Source organism: Contarinia nasturtii, unplaced genomic scaffold, assembly GCF_009176525.2.
Source record: "Contarinia nasturtii isolate CC-2019 unplaced genomic scaffold, AAFC_CNas_1.1 Cnas_scaffold_78, whole genome shotgun sequence".
Classification (NCBI taxonomy): domain Eukaryota; kingdom Metazoa; phylum Arthropoda; class Insecta; order Diptera; family Cecidomyiidae; genus Contarinia; species Contarinia nasturtii.
The window spans coordinates 3647767-3668800 of record NW_022197436.1 but is presented as its reverse complement, the minus strand read 5'-3'; the positions used below and the strand labels follow the sequence as shown (position 1 = coordinate 3668800).

General features: G+C 33.1%; 1 protein-coding gene across 2 annotated transcripts in view; it reads left to right on the top strand.

Annotated features, from left to right (window-relative positions):
- Positions 1 to 21034, top strand: part of LOC116341666 (neural cell adhesion molecule 2) — a 290370-nt gene that overhangs the window by 205403 nt on the left and 63933 nt on the right. For both annotated transcript variants that reach the window (XM_031768909.1, XM_031768994.1), the window contains 2 exons: positions 19323 to 19455; positions 19894 to 20102. In XM_031768909.1, coding sequence (XP_031624769.1) covers positions 19323 to 19455; positions 19894 to 20102 — 342 coding nt within the window. The remainder of the gene's footprint in view (positions 1 to 19322; positions 19456 to 19893; positions 20103 to 21034) is intronic.

The following is a 21034-nucleotide window of genomic DNA, read 5'->3' as shown; positions in this document are numbered from 1 at the left end:
CCCCCCCCCCCCCCCCCCCCCGCTCAACTTTACAGCCACCAAACATGAAAATCAAAAGAGAAAGAAAATGAACAGCGTTGGATTGGTAATTTTCTGATTCGAATACGTGATACGCTACGTAAACACATATAGACAAATCAATAAACGAATTTAACATGTCTAGTATTTGTAATAATATGGCTCTTATTACTGCAGTACATTTGTGGTTGCGATGACGGTGTGTGTCGCATATTGTTTAGTTTGTTTGTATTATGCCGCTCGGTGTACATGAGGAAGAAACTTCGTGTGCGTGTATGTCATAACCATACTTTTCTACCGTTTTATATTATTTCGCAGTTTGTTCAGTGTTTGTTTTTTTCTTCGCTCACTCTAACTCGATCACGATGTCACTGTGTATTTGTGTATGAATATGTTTTTCAATTGTTACAAAATATGTGTACACATTTTTTTCTCGTGTGGATTAACTTTGCAGTCATTGTGCTTTGTTGTGCTTTTGGCATTAATTTAAAACTTTAGCATATACACATATATTTCGGTTAATGCATACATATGTACACATATCGTGTATCATGCATGTGTGTGTGTGTGTGTGAATGTTTTAGCATGTATATCGGCTTTAATCCTTGTGTTTGGGGTGTTAACGGCACAAATTGGAACATCGCGTGTAATAGTGCTCACGCTTGTCTCATTTAGTTTCTTTGTTGTGTTTATGCCTTTCTTGTTTGTTTTCGTTTGCTTTTGTTTTGTTTTTTCGCTTTTGTAGCACTGTTGTTTTCTGCGCTCATGTTGCTCATAAGAAATACCTTGGCAAAATGGATAACCAAGCAAAAAAAATGGAAATTGTGGTACTCGAACAAACGATGTCTGCGATTGTTGAAAGCTTGATATTTCATAGAGGATTTTCCACAACTTCGTTACCATGAAAATTCGCCATTTTGATACTTGGCGAACAAATGCAATATGTGCTATGAATTTGCTATATATAAACATCAAAAATGATGATATGAGCACCGAATTCAAGTAACGCATAGATGCGCATACAAATATGTTGATACAAATTGAAGTCAAAAGCATAGCACAATTCTTTTGGTTTACTTTGTTTTGTTTCGTATTAAATGCATATACACGATGATGACGCTTACCATATGAGGTCCTACCCCACGAATTTTCCACGTCTATACATATATCACAAAGCCGAAACCATCATTGCAACTGTCATCACTGCCGCTCACCATCGTCTTTACCGCCGTCGTTTTTATACGCCCGCGGTAATCACATATACATATATTCGCCTTATGTAATATTGAAATGACATGAAACTATGCCAAAGCAAAAAAAACAACAACAAAGATTCGAAACATTTGCTCTTATTTAAAAAACAAAAATTCTCTGCAATACACATTACGCAGTGCTGTGTGCGTAAGGATTCTTTTTTCTGTCAAAATATGTTCGAATTAAAAAGAGAGAAAGAGAGAGCTTGACTGGTTAGGCGCTTTTCCAAAACAAGACCACAAACATGATAAGTAATAAGTTCACATGCCGACGACGAATGATGACAGCACATTTTTAAGTGCACAGTATTGCGAAGCTCATTCATCATTTAATATCTCGGGAATTTTTAAATGAAATTATTCTATGAAATGAGAAGAAATGCAGTGATTTTTTTATCTTATTGCGACTGGAATATTTAATTCACTTTTTTCTATCTCTTGATACCATTTCTCCCCATATGACGAATTGACATCCATTTTTCGTAAAGAAAGTGTAGAAAAAACATTGAAGGGAAAAATACATGCTAGAGAACACACACGTTTGAAGTAATTCATCTATTGAAATCTAGAATATTCAATATGTGTGTTAATTGGAATTTGAGTCATATTTGTTGGATGTCAATTGGAATGATCAAAGAGATCGTACCATCAGTTTTCAAATCAACAGAATGATTTTACTTGCATTGCTCTTGAGATTTTTCTAAATGATTTAATGTTGTTGTTTTTTTGTACGACCGTATGTTTTACTTGATATGGATAGATTTCAATTTTCCACATGAACTCATTATGGCTAGACGTTTCAACGTTTGTGTCATTAAAATTTCAAGCCTAGTGTGACCTTATTGAATTTATAATGATTAAAAAAAATTCAATAATTACCACACAGAAATTATGCTCCATAAGAGACTGTATGGAGTTCTAGTCCGTTGGTTGCAACTGAGCAAAAGTTTTTTCACTATTTGGCGGCAACTTACTGTAGATTACATTGAATTCCGTCGTGGCGCTAGCAGTTTGACAGTTTGGGCATAATTTCGGTACGATAATTGCCAACTCAAGTTTTCATGGTACTTGAAAATGTAGGTATTTATTTTGAATATCACACTACATATCTTTCATTTTCATATAAAATTCAATACATTTTCCAAAAATAAAAATTCTGAATCAACATGTCCATCTTTTCTTTGATTTTTCCTGCTTCTTGATTTCTACCAACCAAATATGATTCTCTCAATCCAATAAGCAAGTCTGCCCATTTGTTGCGTGCTATATAGCATTTATAAATTTTGATTTCAAGTCGGATTTTTATTCTAGCTCATTCAATTTTCATTTAATCAAATGTTTATCCGCATTTGTTTTGGTATAGAATCAATGACCAATACAAAGGCATATATGAATGTCCGAGAATGAAAGAGAGACTTCTATTCACAACTTATTGAAATGTAACACCGCCATACAAAAAGTGCTGACTGTCATTTCCACCAAAATCAATACAAGGATTTTGTAATCGAAAAATGCGACTTTTGTTATGCCAGATGCAGACGTTTTGCATGCAAAATTCAAAACTGCAAACATTTTTCTTCTACCACACATCTCGCTCTGCCACAATTTTTTCCACAACGATAAAATACAACGAAAGATACATAACGGGATGGTGAGTATGCTATGGGTTTCAAAACCGATTGAAACGAATAGATACCCAAATGGTAATACCGATTGGCGAAATGAATAAGTATGCAAATTGAAAAAAGGATTAAAATAGCGGTTTTAATTTGATTCATTTCACTTCAGTAAGACAGAGTGAACGGAGAAAAAAAAGTGCATGGTCGCATTCAAAAACATATGTACACGATTGAAAACGCTGTTGGGGAATTTAAAGTGAACTCTCCCTCCCTTGCTTTTGATCGTTCCGGCAAAAAGGTAATATACAGTGACTAACGATACAGGGTAAACGAACGCGATAGAATGAAAGTGAGTGCATTTGAATATGATATAACGAACGAAGAGGTAATGAAAGGAAAAGACATAATATTCAAAGCCAACGCAAACGTGAACGTAGTCGAAACGATGGTAAAACTGAATAAGTAGAGAAAAAAAAAACTAATATATATGGATACGTATACATATGGCCTAACATATAGCTGAGGCCATAAATCTATCAAAATGATTGTATATTTCTACGTAAGCTTTGGCAATGCTACTGCAAAATGAGTGTGAACGCTAGGGTAGTCCAACAATTTCAATGAAAAAAAAAATTGTTCTAAATCAATATTTCGAATTTGAGGTATCAACGCTAAATAAAAGTACATTTTTTACAATTTTTGTCGATATTATTAAAAATCGACTGAGCCCGATGGATTTTCAAGAGCAAAAAATACGGAAGCACCCTAATGTCTCGCTCACAATGAATACAAAGGATAGCATAGAGAAAAAAACATAAGTAGAGGAACATGAGAAACGAAAATTCTATCATTGATAACTGCAAAACCGGCAAAAGTGTGAAAGGCAACAGCAGTTATATAACATAGGACAGAGAGCAAGAGAAGATGGTGGAATCTTCTTTTTTTTTTTTTCATAAAAACATAGTTTTGTACACACATTCATTGCATACAGAAACGAAATTTGGAACTGCTAAAGCGCTGAAAAATAGGAGATTAAATTGAAGATAATTTTGTTTTGATTAAAATGGAAGGTGGAGCCTTGTCGAATGAAATTAAATATGCCGCTTTCTAAATTCGCCTGGAACTGAACATGAATTTTCTTTTATCAATCTCTCTTTTTTTCTCACTTTTTCTCACTCACTCACTCTCTCACCCAGCATCTCTCTAACTATACGTGATTTAAGCGATGCTTAAGCGTGCACACAAGGAAGGGATAATGAATCTCCCTAAATGCAAGCTCATTCAATGACAATACGCCTCTTGAAAAATAAGGACACATCTCAACCATTACCAGCCCTGTTTTTTTTTTCCTTTTGCGTGCGCTGATTCGTAAAAATGCAACCATGTTCGCAGACACATACACACACATATATATATATAATCCTTCTACGTCTAAACGCAAAACACAAAACTAAAATGTAGTTTAAAGTTTGTATTGAAAGAGATCCCTGTGTCGCAGAGAGAATTGGACTGAAAAAAAGCAACACGTTTCACATAAATTTAACAAAATGCATACATATGATGTAGTTTTACATTGAATTCACCAACAAATAAAATAACATCGACTCTGTGTGTATGTGATTACAACAGTACACGAAACATTTCAGCTGCTAACTCCTGTGGTATTGCTGTGCTCTTGTGAAAGTGTGAAAAGATAAAACATTCAACCATATATATTTTTTTGTTCTCTTCTCTTGATCATTTAACTTGCTCCATACAACACATTCCAATTTTAAAATCGCAAGCGTTCTATTTTAAAATCAATGGTTTTTGCACATTCATTTTATTATTCTGAACACGAATTGATTAAATTCGATTCAATTAAATGTCTACGTTGGACTTTTTTCGTTGTTGTTGTTTTTTTCTGCATCGCGCGTTTTTGTTTTTAATTTGAAAATGCCCGATATATTTTTATACAGATCTGGAATTTTAATCGCTTCAAAGTCAAATTTTGTTCGCTTCATTCCACAAAGCCGAATATTTAAAAATCATAACAAAAAAAGATAGAGCAACATTGAATCAAATGAAACACAATATTTTCGAATTATTTATCAGTTGATTGTTTCAACTGATTGATCAATTTTATCTTTAAAAAAAACACACAAATTTCTTAATCTTTTTCAAGATGTATAAAGTCTCCATCGTAATAGAATGAGAATGAAGAAAAGGCGCCACCGTCAACCATGAAATAAAAAACTTCATTTCGGCTAAACTGTAAAATGCGAATAAAATGCTGAATTAACCACGCTGAGCAATGTAATGGTGTGGAGAGTTGAGTAACAAAAAATACGGGGGTAGTAACTTCAGAATGACAAATTCTTGGTCGCATTCTCTGTGTGAAATATTCAAATAAACGTAGAAGACATATTCTTTGCTTTGTTAGCGCTGTGAATGCTCTTTTGTCAGCACACACACACACACACACACACACACATAATTTCGATATTCTATGGCAAATGCGTCATGACAAAATATATTGTTGCACATGAGTTTTGCACAAAATTATATATGTCACAGAATGTATGGTACCAACAGAAGCATGACATCGACAACATTAGTGCATTAGAATATGGCATAAAATAAGGCATCTGAATAGATGAATATATCCATCTCAGCAATATGTTGATTTGATGTTATGACTTTATGGCGATTTGACGAAAAAAAAAGTAGTTGTCCGATTCCATCAAGTTAAAGTATGAAAAGTTAATCCCGATGCTAATGCTGTAACCAAGACAAACTGTCACATTCTAAATACATGGAAAAGTGCACGAAATTTTCGCAAATCTTTTGAAACAATTTTTCATTTTACCCTTCTCTTACCTACCCTATATAGCTCGACATCGAGAATAAATGTTAGTTTCTGTTTGATTTTGTGTTGCTTTCTTTGGCGCCACTTTCATTGTAACGCAATTTTATAGATTCAATTCAGAGACGCTATTCGTTTATTCCTTGGTTTCATTGTAGCGTTTGTACTTTTACCGTGCTCGCAATGCGTTCAAAAATTACATTGTTTTCTCCATATTATTACAGCGTGTGTTGATTTTTCCTTCCATCGTAATTTGGTTATATTTTCGTCTTCTTCTCATCGTTTGCACCGAAAGAAGCTCACTCTTTATCTTTTGTTATAACCTTCTTCTTTAACCGTGATATATCTTGCCACGCTACATTTACAAATATAAACATCGAACATTTACCGTTTGCTTTATAGAATCTATTCTCTATTTTATTTACCCACGGCAACTATCGCAACTTCATATACGTACAATTTTACATAAACAATTTTGAATTTAATATTCGCTCACTTCCGAATCATTAAACTCATACGTATACTTGGCAATAGGGAAAGTCAGTATGCGGATAGACATACTTTTATTAGGGAATTACATTTTTTTTTAAACGTACACACGTTTACCATGAATACAAGAAAACTGAAGCCAATGAGAAATAGAGAGAGAGAGAGAAAAAAACATACACACAGCAGTCATGTGAAAGCATAATGTATTATACACCAGGATCTTATGGAATGAAGATAGGTAATAATCGGAACAACACATAGAGAGGGATGAAAAGAGAAGAGAGAGAGATGAAGTAGCATGAAGTACAAGAAAATAAACGCCAAGAAACTCGAAATATGAATGCTAGATAGCTGTTTACTTGGTTTTAAATAAACCCGGAATACAATAATGCCATTCGTTAGTCTGCGGTTTGACTTTTGCCTATATTTGTAAGAAAATTCATTTTCCTAGAGACGGGGGAGAAAAAAATGCCACACCAAACGGCACATTGTAAAACGACACACGGTAACAATGGCAAATAAGCCAACATATAACAATTTATGCTAAATATCATCGTAGTGTCATTTATGTAAATTTAAATGGGTTGCGTTTGCCTCTCTGCAACAACGTCACAAAGTATGTACAAGTACACATTGCAAAAACACGGCACTTTCGAAACGTTTGCCATTCGCCGTTTGCTGTTCGCCGAACGATATTAAAAATCATTGAATAAAATTTCTGAACATTGTGTGTGTGTGTGTGTATTTGAGTTTTTCGTTCGGTTTTCTCGTGCACTTGCTTTATCGTAATGGTATAGCATCTAACCTCTGCCGTATATTTATTGGATCATAACAGTTTTCGATTATCTCTTCGAAGGAAAAAAAATTCATACTTGTGGCGACTTTGTAATAGTCGTTGGAATGATTATATCCACAGAAAGAATGAGAGAGAGAGAGAGGGAGAGAGATGACAAACAACAAGGATCTGAATTTTCCTATGTGGGTCGTTTTTTGGTTTTCTCTTCTTCTTTTATGTTTGTTATTTTGTTGCTTTTATTTTACAGTTTTTATGCCATTAAATGCAATTTACATGCCAATGAGGCTGTTCCAATTCATTTTTAAACGTTCCAAAAATACAGTGTACATGTGGCACATACTTCATTTTCCCTTCAGATTTCAATTACATTAATTTCGGGAAATAACAATGGATTAAAAGCAAATAAGCAATTTAAGTGTATTTTTTTTATTCCCTTCCCGAAATCATTGGACTGCAATCCAAATCCATAAGATTGGCAAAAACGATAACGAGAGAAAAATTCGATATTTCCATAAATATCATGTTCACATCATTGGCTTGTATGAATAAAGAAAATATATACATCTACATATATTCAAATGATTGGATTTGCAATGTCGGCACACATTTCAGACAATAAAAAATATCGTTTAACATTATGGGAAATGATCATGTACTTAAGCATGAATTTTCTCACAAACAAATATCGAACATTGCATACGCATGAACCTCTCTCTGTGTCTTATTATGTTCGATGAATTGCGTGTTTGTCGTAAAGGGGTTTTAATCTGTTTTCCCTTTCTCTACTTTTTTTTTATTCAAATAAAATTTTACCACGATAAAAAGTTATTCAACAAAAAAAAAAGAAAAATATCATCTATAAAAATATATTAAAATATATTATCGTAATAAAAGAAACGTAGAGTCATAAATAAAAAGGCAAACCAAGCTCAAAATTTTGTAAAGCTCAACGTAAAATAGTCAAGTGATAACTAAAGAACCGTTTTGCTTTGCAGCATTCGACTTTAGTATTTTGTTGTCGCTATTTGTTCTGTATGCGTACATTCACTTTATGAAAAAAAGCGAGCGCACGATAAAGAAAAAGAGAAAAAAAGATAGAAAGAGAGAGAGAGAGAACCAAAACTGACGATTCATAAAGAAGCCGGTTGCACGAAGCATATTCAACTGAAAACACACATGGTAAATACACCGCCTTATGTGATTACACTTTTGACGTGAAACACATTGAGCAAAGAGCATATCAGCACAACTCTAAAGCGCAAAATATCCGCATTTATACGGTGTATGGCAAAATGTTTCAATCACGCAACTCAACAGCAAAATGAAAAGAGAAAAACATTTTATATCACGATATTTTTCTGCACAATTACAATGTGCATGTGTATGTGAGTAAGTGTGTGTGTGTCAAGTCGACAGAATTGTATTCACTCTCTCAATTTTAAAACGAAAAGCAAATAAGAATCGCTGTTGATGTGCATATCTCGCATATTCACGCTTACACAGTCCAATAAAAATCGTAATCCAAGTTAATTTCGAAAAGTAAAAATATCAATAAATGTCATCCCTTTTCTCATATTGTGTCTTTTTTTATATGTTTATGCGTTTTTTAGCGCAGTTTCACTTCGATTGTATTTAGATGTACGCAAAGCTCTGGAAATGCAATTACATGTATATCACAACAATACGAACAGAAAACATACACACACCGACAGACACACACACATTCATGTGGAAAACGACAAAGTTAGTGGCAAAAATGTGGCACATGCAAACAGAGTTAAATGTAAACACCATCAAGTATTTGCAGCATCTCATCTCATCTCGCAGCACACATATGGCAATCGCAATGGGTTGTTTGCCATTTGCAACCAACTGCTGATGGTGCTGTTTGCCATTCACACGTTTCGATCGCGCACAAAAATTATTTTATGGTGTGCATAATAGCTGGGTTAAATATCAAATTGATAGCTTAACGTTTATTTCATTTCAACGTGAGTAATTTCACGATATACCGAACCGTCAAATTCACAGACACACCACTGTGCGTTCGTTACAGTGGATAAGTGCGTTTTCTCCATTTTGAATATCTCAATTTCGATCCTATTAATGAGAGTTTATTGACGATACGTCAATTGGTCACATATCGTCGGAAAGCACTTGACTTTTACGTACATAATTTATACTATCGTTGAAATAATAATGATAAATAATGATGTTTTTCATTTGATTTTGAAAAATAGAACTTATAGAATTCTCCAGAATATAGAGGGAAACTTTATTGGAAATAATAATGATTCAGTATATTCAAACAAGTAATCTATGAAAAATTGTATTGTCAATTTCAGACAATATATTTGGATTTTGTCATTTGGATATTTCAGCTCATCTGGATAACGTTAGGCTATGATACGAAATGAAAACAATAGAACTTCTATTGTTTTCACTCCATATCATCGCCCAACGTTATCCAGATGACAAAATCCAAATATATTGTCTGGTCAATTTAAAACTAAAAATAAATTATTCTATCACTATACTTCAAACTATTCAGTTGATATATTATTCAACAGGGTTATACGCCCAGGATACGCTGAAGAAAGAAGTAAAATAGAATAAAAAAAAAAAATATTGGAGAAAATTCCGAAAAATTAAAAAATATATGAGTAAAAAGTAAACTCAATCAATTTGAAAATAAAATGAAAAATCACAAAATGGATTTTACACAAATTATAAAACTTAATAAAGAAAATTACCATAATTGGAAATACAAAATGGAACAAGTGTTACTTTTCGCGGAAGTGTGGGACGTTATTGTATTTGATGTACAAAGCGAGAATTACTATTGAGAAAAAATATATAAAATTATGATTCTAAGTTTACTGAATCAAGGGGGAAATATTGGAAATAATAATGATTCAGTATATTCAAACAAGTAATCTATGAAAAATTGTATTGTAAATTAAAAACTAAAAATAAATCATTCTATCACTATACTTTAAACCATATAATGTTGCTAGGTAGCAACATTGTATGCTTCAAACTATTCAGTTGATATATTATTCAACAAACTTATAAATTTCTTCGAAATTTCGATCAGTAATCTAGTATTATTTATAATTTCTTGTACTTTTTGTGTGATATAGTTCGTTAGTCTTTTAAGAAATAGCATGAAAACATGATGTTGCATTTTTAAATGATTAAAGTGAAGCATTGTTTCACTATTTTTGTTATCATTACTGTGAATATACAAAGTCATGAACTATACAAATGAGGATAGAATATGATTTGCGAAAAATGAAAAACGTGTGCAATTTAAAACTCGAAGATTTGTGAAATTCTTGAAAAATATGGAATTGAAACCAAATCATCTTTCCATTTAAAGTTTGATATGCGCATAATTGTTCGCAGTAAGTTATCTCTTCATTCATTTTACAATAAACGAAATATATTTGAAACCGATACATTTCGTCGTTTGTATGTACTTAAAATCTTGTGAACAGTTGAAATCACCCATAGCGGGTAACATTGAAGTGGTTAAATTAAATGAAACAACCAAACCAATTCAAAATAAAGCGTCTAAATTTCAAGAACTTAAATTGTATTTGGCTTTTTGATCTTTGGGCTAATGATTTCGGTTGAAATACCATTGTTGTTACAAACGAATGAAATGCACATGAAATTCACTTGAAAACAACTAACAAAACAGATCTCAAAAACAAACTTGCATTCGGTGACAGTCATAAACAAAAGTCCCCGTTTAGGAGTTTTCATCATCCGGTTTTGGAAAATGATTTTAGTGATTCTTTGACCTTTGAATTTCATTTCATTTCATCAGAGATGCGGCACACTAGGTATTTGATATTGGTTTGCTTTTACAAGCAACAAAAGAATAATTTATTGTTCGGATGTGGCTTCAAGTGACGGGCATGTATATTGTGGCAAAGTGTGTGCAAATAATATGATCAAAAATATATACACTTATACATATATAAGGTAGATAGAGCGAGAAAGAGAGAGAGAGGAAGAGAAAATGGAGTCACTGATGTAACAAACCGAAATGCATGAATGAGCTCAGTTTCGGATGCTTTGAAAATCGAATATCCAAACAAAACAGTTTGGTTTTGTTAGCTTGGTTCTTGGTTCCTTGCATCCGCATCCGTGGCTCGAATAATACAAGAGACGGGATAAGAGAAAAGTCGAACAAGAACACTATGACACAATTCATTTCGAATTTTCATTTTGGCCCATGGCCAATGCAATAAGTTGTAACCTAAAAGCATTACTCCAACTAGAAATCAACTGTTTTTGCTTATTCACTCTCTCTCTCTCTCATCCTCCGTTGCTCTCTTGTTTTCGATAACACAAAGGCGAAGAAACGAGTGGCGAATTTATTGAAAGAACGATCTATAAATGATTTATATTCGGTTGGATTTGGAACGTAAATAGATTTAAGATGTTGAAATTAAGGTAATACGAATGATGTATGTTTATTTAGATGATAAGAATTTGCGATACCTTGTTGTTCAGTTAGCGTATACTTTTCGCTACATTCTTGCTCTATTTTTGCGCCCGAAATTTCGATGAGATAGAGATCTGATGAAATGAAGTAAACAACAACAAAACGTATTTTAAGTAAAGATTGGGGCAACATTGCCAATGCTAACAACAAAAATTAAACAGAAACCGAGTTAAAGAACCATATAGAGGCAAAGCAAAAAAAAGAAGAAGAAAAAAACACCAAAAGAAAAGAAAGTAGATGAAAATCATGTACAAAAAGAATCGGGGCGTAGATTACGTGATCTGAAACCTTGATGCACAAGCCCAAATTTTCAGCAGATAATAACCCATTCTTTTACTTTCTTGACTTGATTTAACTCCCTTTCCATTTCTGCCATTGCACTCCCGTTTCTATTTTAGTCAATGTGTCCATTTTGGCTGGTTTTAGGTACGAGAAATTCATTCAATGAGAGTAAAAACATCAATGGCAACCGCTCAAGAATTCTTTTGCCAAGAATATTTTTTTTTCTTTTCTATTTTCGTTCGTTCGATTGGATGTATGATTAAAGTTGTTGCTTATAAATTATTTCAACAATTCGAATAAAGTCAGAGGTTGCAGATAACTTGGATCACACGTCTGCATATATGCTATGCGAAATTAACCGCATGTATATGCTATTTCTCATCAATTTCATTCGGTTGTTGGCTAATGTTTTGCGATTTCATTAGCAGCAACAGTTTAGATACGGAAAGTTGAACGGTTTTGCAACAGTAACGACAATGATGTCAATGACGACGGCTTGATAGATTTGGGATCAAATGCAATCATAAAGAAAGGGATAATATTGATGAGACATTGATCTATATATGGGATCAATATCCCATACATTTGTGAACAAATTATCGAATATAATCGCACCCAATATTTATTTGCATTCATCTATGTGAGTGAAGGAACACTTTTTTTGAACACATGTAGAACTTGGTCAAGCAATGGCAGAAACAAGAGGGAAAAATCCATTTTCACAAAGTGTTTTGGTAACCCTTTTTTTCCAAGTTGCTGTCAGCATATAGTTTGAAATTGATGTGAAACGTGAAACGTGAATAAAAACGGAAAGTGATTCGGTGCAAACCGAAATTGTTTCGACAAATGATCAAAAATAACCAATTACCAAAAACTCATTTTGTTGTCTCGATATTGATATGGCCCATGTGTCCATATAATTTTTCGCTTGTACACGCGAAAACAGCCAACGCAATTCACACAATTTGTCAGATTTAATGCAAAACTAGGATTGCATATGCTATTTCATTTTTAATGCGCTGCAATATCATATGAAGTGGAAACATTTTTTGTCGGTGCCCATATAGATTGTGCAAATTCCATGCAACACATGTTACACCGTTGTCGCTCGATGAAATATTGACGACTCCGATTCAAAATTAAAATCATAAATTCACACCATCCAACTGTCGTATACGCACTCCACCAATGCAAAAATGACACACACAAAATATAGTATATGGCCACACATGTAGAGTTGGTGTTGCGAACGCGATTTTTGCATTCTAACTGACATGAAAAAAAAAGAAATCATAAATCTCATCAAATGTACGTATACATATTTTTTTTTGGGAAAAAATAAATAAATGATAAAAATCTATTTATTAAAAACATATTTGTATTCGCTATTTATTCAGCATACTGCATTCTTCGATTAAAAACATCAGTTTTTTCAGACATAATCAAGTCTTAATTGGAGACTCCAATTGATTAAATGTTTATAATTTCCATTGTTTGACTACATAGAACATGGATGCGATTTATCATGATTTCGATGTCCATGAATCAAATAATGGCAGTGAGAACATTGAAAAAGCCATAAAAATACTGAGCCATCATTTAAATTTAGTCACTTTAAGCGGTTTGTTAGTGTAACCACCTGAACAGAATGCATCCCATTCGATTGTACATATATTGCTCACGAACTTTTTGAAAGAATGAATCATTTATGTAAGTTCGTCTCAGTCAGACATTATATTGAAACAATTGTCAGGCGCTGGAAATGGAATGAAAACAAAAGATGTGATTGTAACAATTTGAGCGTTTTTATAACTAATACAATCACTTCTATTATTTTCAAACGTGTCACGAAATCATATGATTTTTCCGTCGATACTCCAAACTCTGACAGAACAAAATTAAATTATTTCCCAAAAAGCTATCAACTATATGTTTGCGTTCCAATTTACTTATTCTATTTTATTATCCATTTTTACAATTTGTAGACGCTTTACAAGATGAAAAATTCACGTCAATCTCAAATTCGTCGGTGCATTTTTTGTATTGTATTGTGTAACTACACTAGTAGTACTATTATTAATATTTATTCAATCATTTTTTTTTATTCAACTGCTTCAACATTTTCTGGGTCAATAATTGCCATTTTTTTTGCAAAGTTGCGATTCAATTGATACAACATTTAATTTTCCAAGCAAATGATTTTTAGTTGCAATTCACATTTTGATGTGCATGATAATGAAGCATAGCAAATCAATAAAAAAGAAACTCTGCGTTTGAGTATGTTGAAGAAAAAAATGATTGAAATTGTCGGTTTTGCCTGAAAGAAGGAGCGATCGAAAACGAATCGAAACACACATTTTAAAAAGTATAAAATGTTGAAACTTCAAAACTAGTACAAAGTGATTACAATATCGTGTATCAATGCCAATGTGTAAATACAAGAAATAAAGTGACGACAGTCTATGGATATGAAAGCTCTCTGTTGAATTTTACAAAAATATGTTCAGTTCGATATTCAAACATGTAATGTAGAAGCGTTTAAGAAAATAGAGTGTGCGACAATTGGTTGAGTGGAAAACGAAAAATGTGTTCACAATGAATGGGATGTTCTTGAAATTGACAAAGAAATAGAGCAAATAAAAATTGTCGAGCAGAAAAGATAAAAAATAATAATAATACGAAAACATAGCGGCAAAGTGAGAAATGAATCTGTGCGAATAAGTTGAGGTGTTTGAGGATTGGTGAATGGTGATTCTACTTCCGACTATGTTCAGCCAGTTGATAAAGAAGAAAATGAAATTAAATATCATCAATCATCGCGTGGAAAACATACGTTTCCAGCTCATTCGCACAGCTTTACGCGCACACACAAACAAACTTCCATTGAAATATCATACAGCGTCGCTTTCTTTCGACGGTTCAAGGATGGTTGAAAATCGATGTGAAAATGTGCACGTTTCCAACATATAAATATGATTCAAAAAGAAAATGGGAATTGATGTATTCTTTACAGTCGTTCGGTACAAAATGCACGGATGGCAACAAATGGTCGATGTTTTTTTTTCTCTCTCTCTCTCTCTCTTAGCATCATTTTTCCTCTTCCATCACTCAAATAAGCACAAAAATGAACGGCAAAAAATGTACCAGAACAAAAAATAAGATCAACGCATAACAAATATTCATTGGAGCACCACTTCGATACAAAGTTGCAAATAAATAAACAAGACACATTTTCATGCAACTGCTTATCTTTTGCCCAATGCCAATTCATTTAAAGTTATCGCATTCATTCTTTTTTATTTGAATCAAATATTACAACATATAATGAAGAAGGAGGAGAAGAGCACATTATTTTTTATTTGAAAACTACTCTATATACAGAAAGTGTCAACAAAAAATTGTGCAATATATTCGTTTCAAGTTGAATGAATTCACGGTGACACAATATTGAATTTCTTTCATCACAATGTTCTGATGATGTTTTTTTCTTCTCACTTCGCCCTTAAAATATTTTCTTACACAATAATCCTTATTTTCCTCATTTTATAATATAATGGATCATCCTTTCTATTAACAATAACAGCACGAAGACGACAATGACGATAAAAAAAACATGAACGAATAAGTCAAGACCCAACGAAAGAAATAGATATGGTCATTGCTGTTACTTCTAAATGCCATAATTGAAAGCACAGTCGAACAAAAAGAGCAGCAAAGAGAGCAAAAAAATAAGGAGCAGAAGAAAAGGAAAAAAAGAAGAATTGGAAAAAGATTATTGAATTTCAAACTTATGTGCTGTTACGAGATCTAATTGTAAGTCAACAGTGGCTAAAGGAATGTCCAATCTGACGGCACATGATGTAATTACAAAGTAAATTCCATTCGTTCTCCTTTTCTCTGTCTCTCTTCGCATCTCTCTCTCCATTTCAATTCCCATGAAAATTTAATAACGTAATGTACGACAATTGATGCGTTTTTACCTTCGTTTTTTTTTCCCTCACATTTTTAACATTCAACAGCTTGTGTGAAAATCTCTCTGTGTCTTCTGCTTTCCTTATCTGTCTGGTTCTTTTTTTCTTCTCTTTTTTTCCGTCTTCACACTTCAGTGCAAATTTGTCAATTTATAGGGCAATAAAAGGAAATTAATTCCGCTCACTTCCTTGAGCAGTCAGTGTATTTCATATTAAATAGCAATACGAAAAGCAAAATGGCCGATTGATTGAGCGATGTGATGGTGTGTGATAGAAGAAACCAAGAGAACTGAGTTGAGAATTATGCATCCGATCTAGAAGTGGTAAGATAATCAGATCACACAGCAATATTATGTTATGTGCATTGTTATTGAAGTAAAAGAGTTTTGGATGGAAGAAAATGTGAGTGAGGGGGAGGATGACAAACGAAATTTCATTTCATGCGGTTGTAACAATATGTTTGACTATGTTAAATTTCATTTTCTCTAGTAAATTCTACTGTCTCACAGCTATTGCTTTTAATTCGATCGTTTGCAAAAGCAATAGTAGCAGCAGTTACATACACAGGCACACACACACACACTTGATTGTTTTGTATAGGTATGGTGAAAAAGCCACAATATTGCGGATGCTTGAGCACATAAATTGCCGAATCTACTCAACATGTATATTTCAAACAATTCAAATAACAAAGTTTTAATTAAGTACATTGGCAAAGAGTTCACAAGAATTTTTCCAACTTTTCATCACCTCCTAGAGCGAGAGTGTGTGAACGATGTACATAATATTATATGATTTAGCCCGTTTTGTGTTAGCATATGTGTTTTAAATTAAATGTATGTATTATTGTATTTCTTAAGCGCATGTAAAATGCTTCGCCTCAATTTGTGTGTGAATGCGTGTGTTTGTATACTATCTCTGATTACTTTTGATAAACTCATAATTTCAGCATATTTAAGCATATTCTGTGCAACGACAGCATCAACTTATCCAAATACTCACTTACACACAACTCACTCATTCAGTCATTTAAAAGCAAACATGTGTGGATGAAGCGCGAATATGGTCGCCTTTTTAGTCGCGAACAAATGTGACGCTCTTCCACAAAAAGTGTCTAGATAAATATGAATACACCGGGCGTACAATTCAAAATTTTGAATAACGGATGAATGTTGTGAATTTTCCGTAATAAGGGATGAATTTGTTAAAGTACATGCATCATTAGAACAGCACTTTGCGGCATGATGACAATGCAAAAAGCATGCCACACAAAATTGTTTGCCGAGAGTGAGAGAGATGATGATGTGTTTTATATAAGCTGAATTGTGTTTTGTCGAGATCAAGTTTTCAAACGAAATGAAACCATTCCCATCACATTGATAATATAAGTTGTGAATATGCAGGTTTTCAAAACGTATAAATGAGTGAGCGATTTGAAAGTTCAGACATGATGACAGATAAACAGCTGTTACAATATGATCTCACACATGAATCTTGCAGGAATGCATCGGCGTAGATGGTGTGTGCGTCGTTTTAATGCTAAATACATATATATATGCATATGCGCCTCCCATTAAATAATAAAAAGAAGCTGTAGTGGGCATTAAGTTTGCCATACTATCGCAATAACATACCAATATATAGATTTACTCAAATAAACTTTCGCAAAGATGCAAATGCAAATATCATTTTCAGATATTCGACAACGTCAACGTCGAAAGCGACGTTGATTGTGTCGAAAATCCATAAATTGTATTGAAAAGTTTTTTGCTTATTAAGAAGTCTTTAAAATATACGCAAAACTTCCGACAAGTCAATTGTTTTTGCTTTCGTTTTCTATCAAAAATGATGGCGAAAACTTTTGTTGTCTTTGTGTTTTGATGAACATTCCATTCCGCATATTGTGGGGCTCCCCATGGCTCAATGGTTTGCACATTGCGCGCTCATTTGAATATAAACTAAATAAGCAAATACTTTGTTTTAGCAATGAGTTAATTGGCCTTCACAATGAGGTAACAACATTCCCCATCTCACCAGAACCGATTGTATTTCATTCGGAATGAAAATACGACAATCAAAGTCACCACCGAATTTTCGCAATAACCATAATGAATATTATTGTAAATATAATGAATTCGCCAAAACCAGAAAATTGAATGAAACTTTCATTACGCAAGTCTATTATGAGCTTGCTTTGTATAAATTTTGTATGGGAAAAACATTACGGCACCTCTCTCGGTTAGTATTTTACGCAATTCACGTGAATGTGCATGTGACAAATAAATTGATTATCGCTAGAATATTGTCCATGAGAGCGATACAAATCAAATGGCAACTTTATCTCTTTTAAATAAATGATGCGGTTTGCTCTATCGTGAAATACCTAAATGTTGGACTATGTTCTCCCCATTTTCTTCCTTACCGTTCCTCCTTCACACTTTCATAGTTATGACCTAGGATATGACACACTGAAACAAATCTTCGATATAGATTATTGAGCTGTTAAAAGTTAGCGTATTTCTAGCTATTAAAAGACCTGAACAGTCTCCATGTAAACTGTAATCCATGTTTTTGGATTTTCTGGCATTAGACAAATTATGCAGAAATGTTGTAATAATCCAAAACAATGTGAAAGCGAGAGAGAAAAAAAATCAGTGGATTTGTATTCATTTACGAATTATAAATTACAACAGATCGCATTGACATGTAAATAATAATTGTAATATATCGTTGAAAAATGTGAAGCGACTTTTTTTACCAATTAACAAAACATATGGCATTTTGAAGTTTTGTATTTGGGGCTTTTAGATTTTCATAGAAGCATGAGAATAACAGATGGAGGCAATGAAAAAACGGACCCAATGTGTGTGACATCAATAAAAAAAAACAATAACCAAAAATGCAGGCAAACACGAAAGAGCATAATTTAAAAGCGAAAATTGTTAAAATTGTGAATAAAAATGATACCATATACCAGTTACGGAAACAATTAAATACTTTTGCTAGTGAAAATTAATTTCTTTACTGGATGTATTTGGGTGGTGTACTCGTGAGTTTGACAGTTTTTTTGGTATTGGTGTGCATATGTTTCCATGCATTTCTGTGCCATTCATGATGGCTTGTTCTTTTTTTTGTTGTTATTAATTTTACAAATGATTAATTGCTTGTCATACTCAGTATAAGTGACATTTTACGATCGTAAATTAATTGAATGAAATAAAAATGACCAAACAAAAAAATGACAAACCTTCCCCTACCCACTCTACACATAATGAATTATGTTTAAATAATGGATCAACGATTCTATTAATAATTTATAAATAATAAATTATTTGCTGACTACTGGTCAATTACCTCATTGATTAACAAAAGAAATATCACAATATATACATATATATTTGTTTAAAATTCATTTATTTATTTATAAATTTGCGTCTGTGAACATTCACTTTTGCATTAATAATCAGTTGTATCTATTTTATGCAAATGTTGCCAATTATTTTAATCATTTTTTTTTTCTCTCGTTGCAGTACCCATAACGTCAGTTCGCGGTGTATTAGGTAGACAAGCAATGTTGCCGTGCGACATAGACCCGTTGGAAAAAGGTGATGTGGTGTTCATGGTGCTTTGGTATCGAGAAGGAGACAACGAACCACTGTACCAGTAAGTGTTGCTTTTTTTTTGCATTTTCAGCACACAGAAAACCTACACCTTACTTATAACATGCTTCGATTGCAAAAACATAAAGAAATTGCATCATACAGAGACGGAAATTGAACTTATTAAAAGTTGGAACGTGTTTGATTTTAGTTTTTGAGAGAAAAAAAAACACACACAATTGTCTTGACATGCTTTTTTGTGAATCTGTGGCGTGAACAGCAATTTTGTTCAAATGAATTTGTCGTGATTTTCGAAACTTTAATAACAAGAAATTCACTCATTTGTAGTTAAACATTTTTTTCGAGTTTTTTTGTCTTTTCAAAATCGAAAACTTTTTATCGCTTAAATTGTAATAAAGAAAATAAATAGATAAATAATTGTATAAAAAATATTTTTTTTTAAATTCTTATTATTAATTTCTCATTTGCAATGTGTTTACAGTTTTGATGTGCGCGGTCGACCCATTGGACAGGCAAAACTTTGGTCATCGCCGACGGTGTTCGGTTCCCGGGCTTTCTTCAGTACCGCAAATCGTCCAGCACAATTAAAAGTTGACAGTATTCAACTGGCCGACGAAGGAATGTATCGGTGTCGAGTCGATTTTCGTAATTCTCCCACTCGAAGTTTAAAGATCAACTTAACAGTGATTGGTAAGTGCATCATTCATATTTGCTCATAATAATATAATTGGAGATTGCAATAGAATAGCAACTAAAAGCAGTATCAAGTCAAATTGCAAGTGGAGAACCGTTCACTTCAGTCCTCTCTTATTTGCTAAGTAGCGCATTTGCTTGCATTGTTGTTGTTCAATGCGATACGTGTGGTGTTTCTCTTATATTTTTCAGTGATTGTAAAAATACACGCAGAAAAAAAAAATCAAAGTTTTTCGAACACTCGTAGAGATCGATTTATTCCAACCGAAACACTGGAAATTTCAATATCGCACGTGATTCATTCATCTTTTTCCGTGCGGTTTTTTTTCGAACTTTTTTTGTGCTGAACGAAGTCGTTATGTCCTTGCCCAAACATATAATGTTCATTTTCACCATCACCTACCGTTAGTATTGTATTAACAGTACAAATCGGGTGAATTGCAAAAATCAAAATTGACACCGTTTATCTACAGAGAACAAAATAAAACTGCATTCATAAACAAGAAAGAAGTTAATTCACACGTGAATAAAAATAGAAAATCAATATAAGAACAACAAAATAACCGTGTGCAGAATCCGTGTGTTCAATTCAATCAAAATTCGAACATGTCATATGCAGTCCAGTTTCGAACGAATGATAAAAAATGAAGCCGAACATTTCCCTATGAATCGAAAATTCCTTTTAAAAAAATGCATGAATGCTCATAACCCATAACTCACATTTACACATATGTGCGTGCGTAATAGAAAACAATATTCTTTAATGGACACACATTTTTTATGCCATTGCTTCCGTCTCCTTCGTTTTTATTCTAAATGCCATCCGTTTTGTATGCATATGCTTTGAAAAAGGCAATACAAAAAAAAAGGATCATGATTATATTTTGTATATGCGGAGTGGCATTACGCTCACCAAAAAATTCAAACAT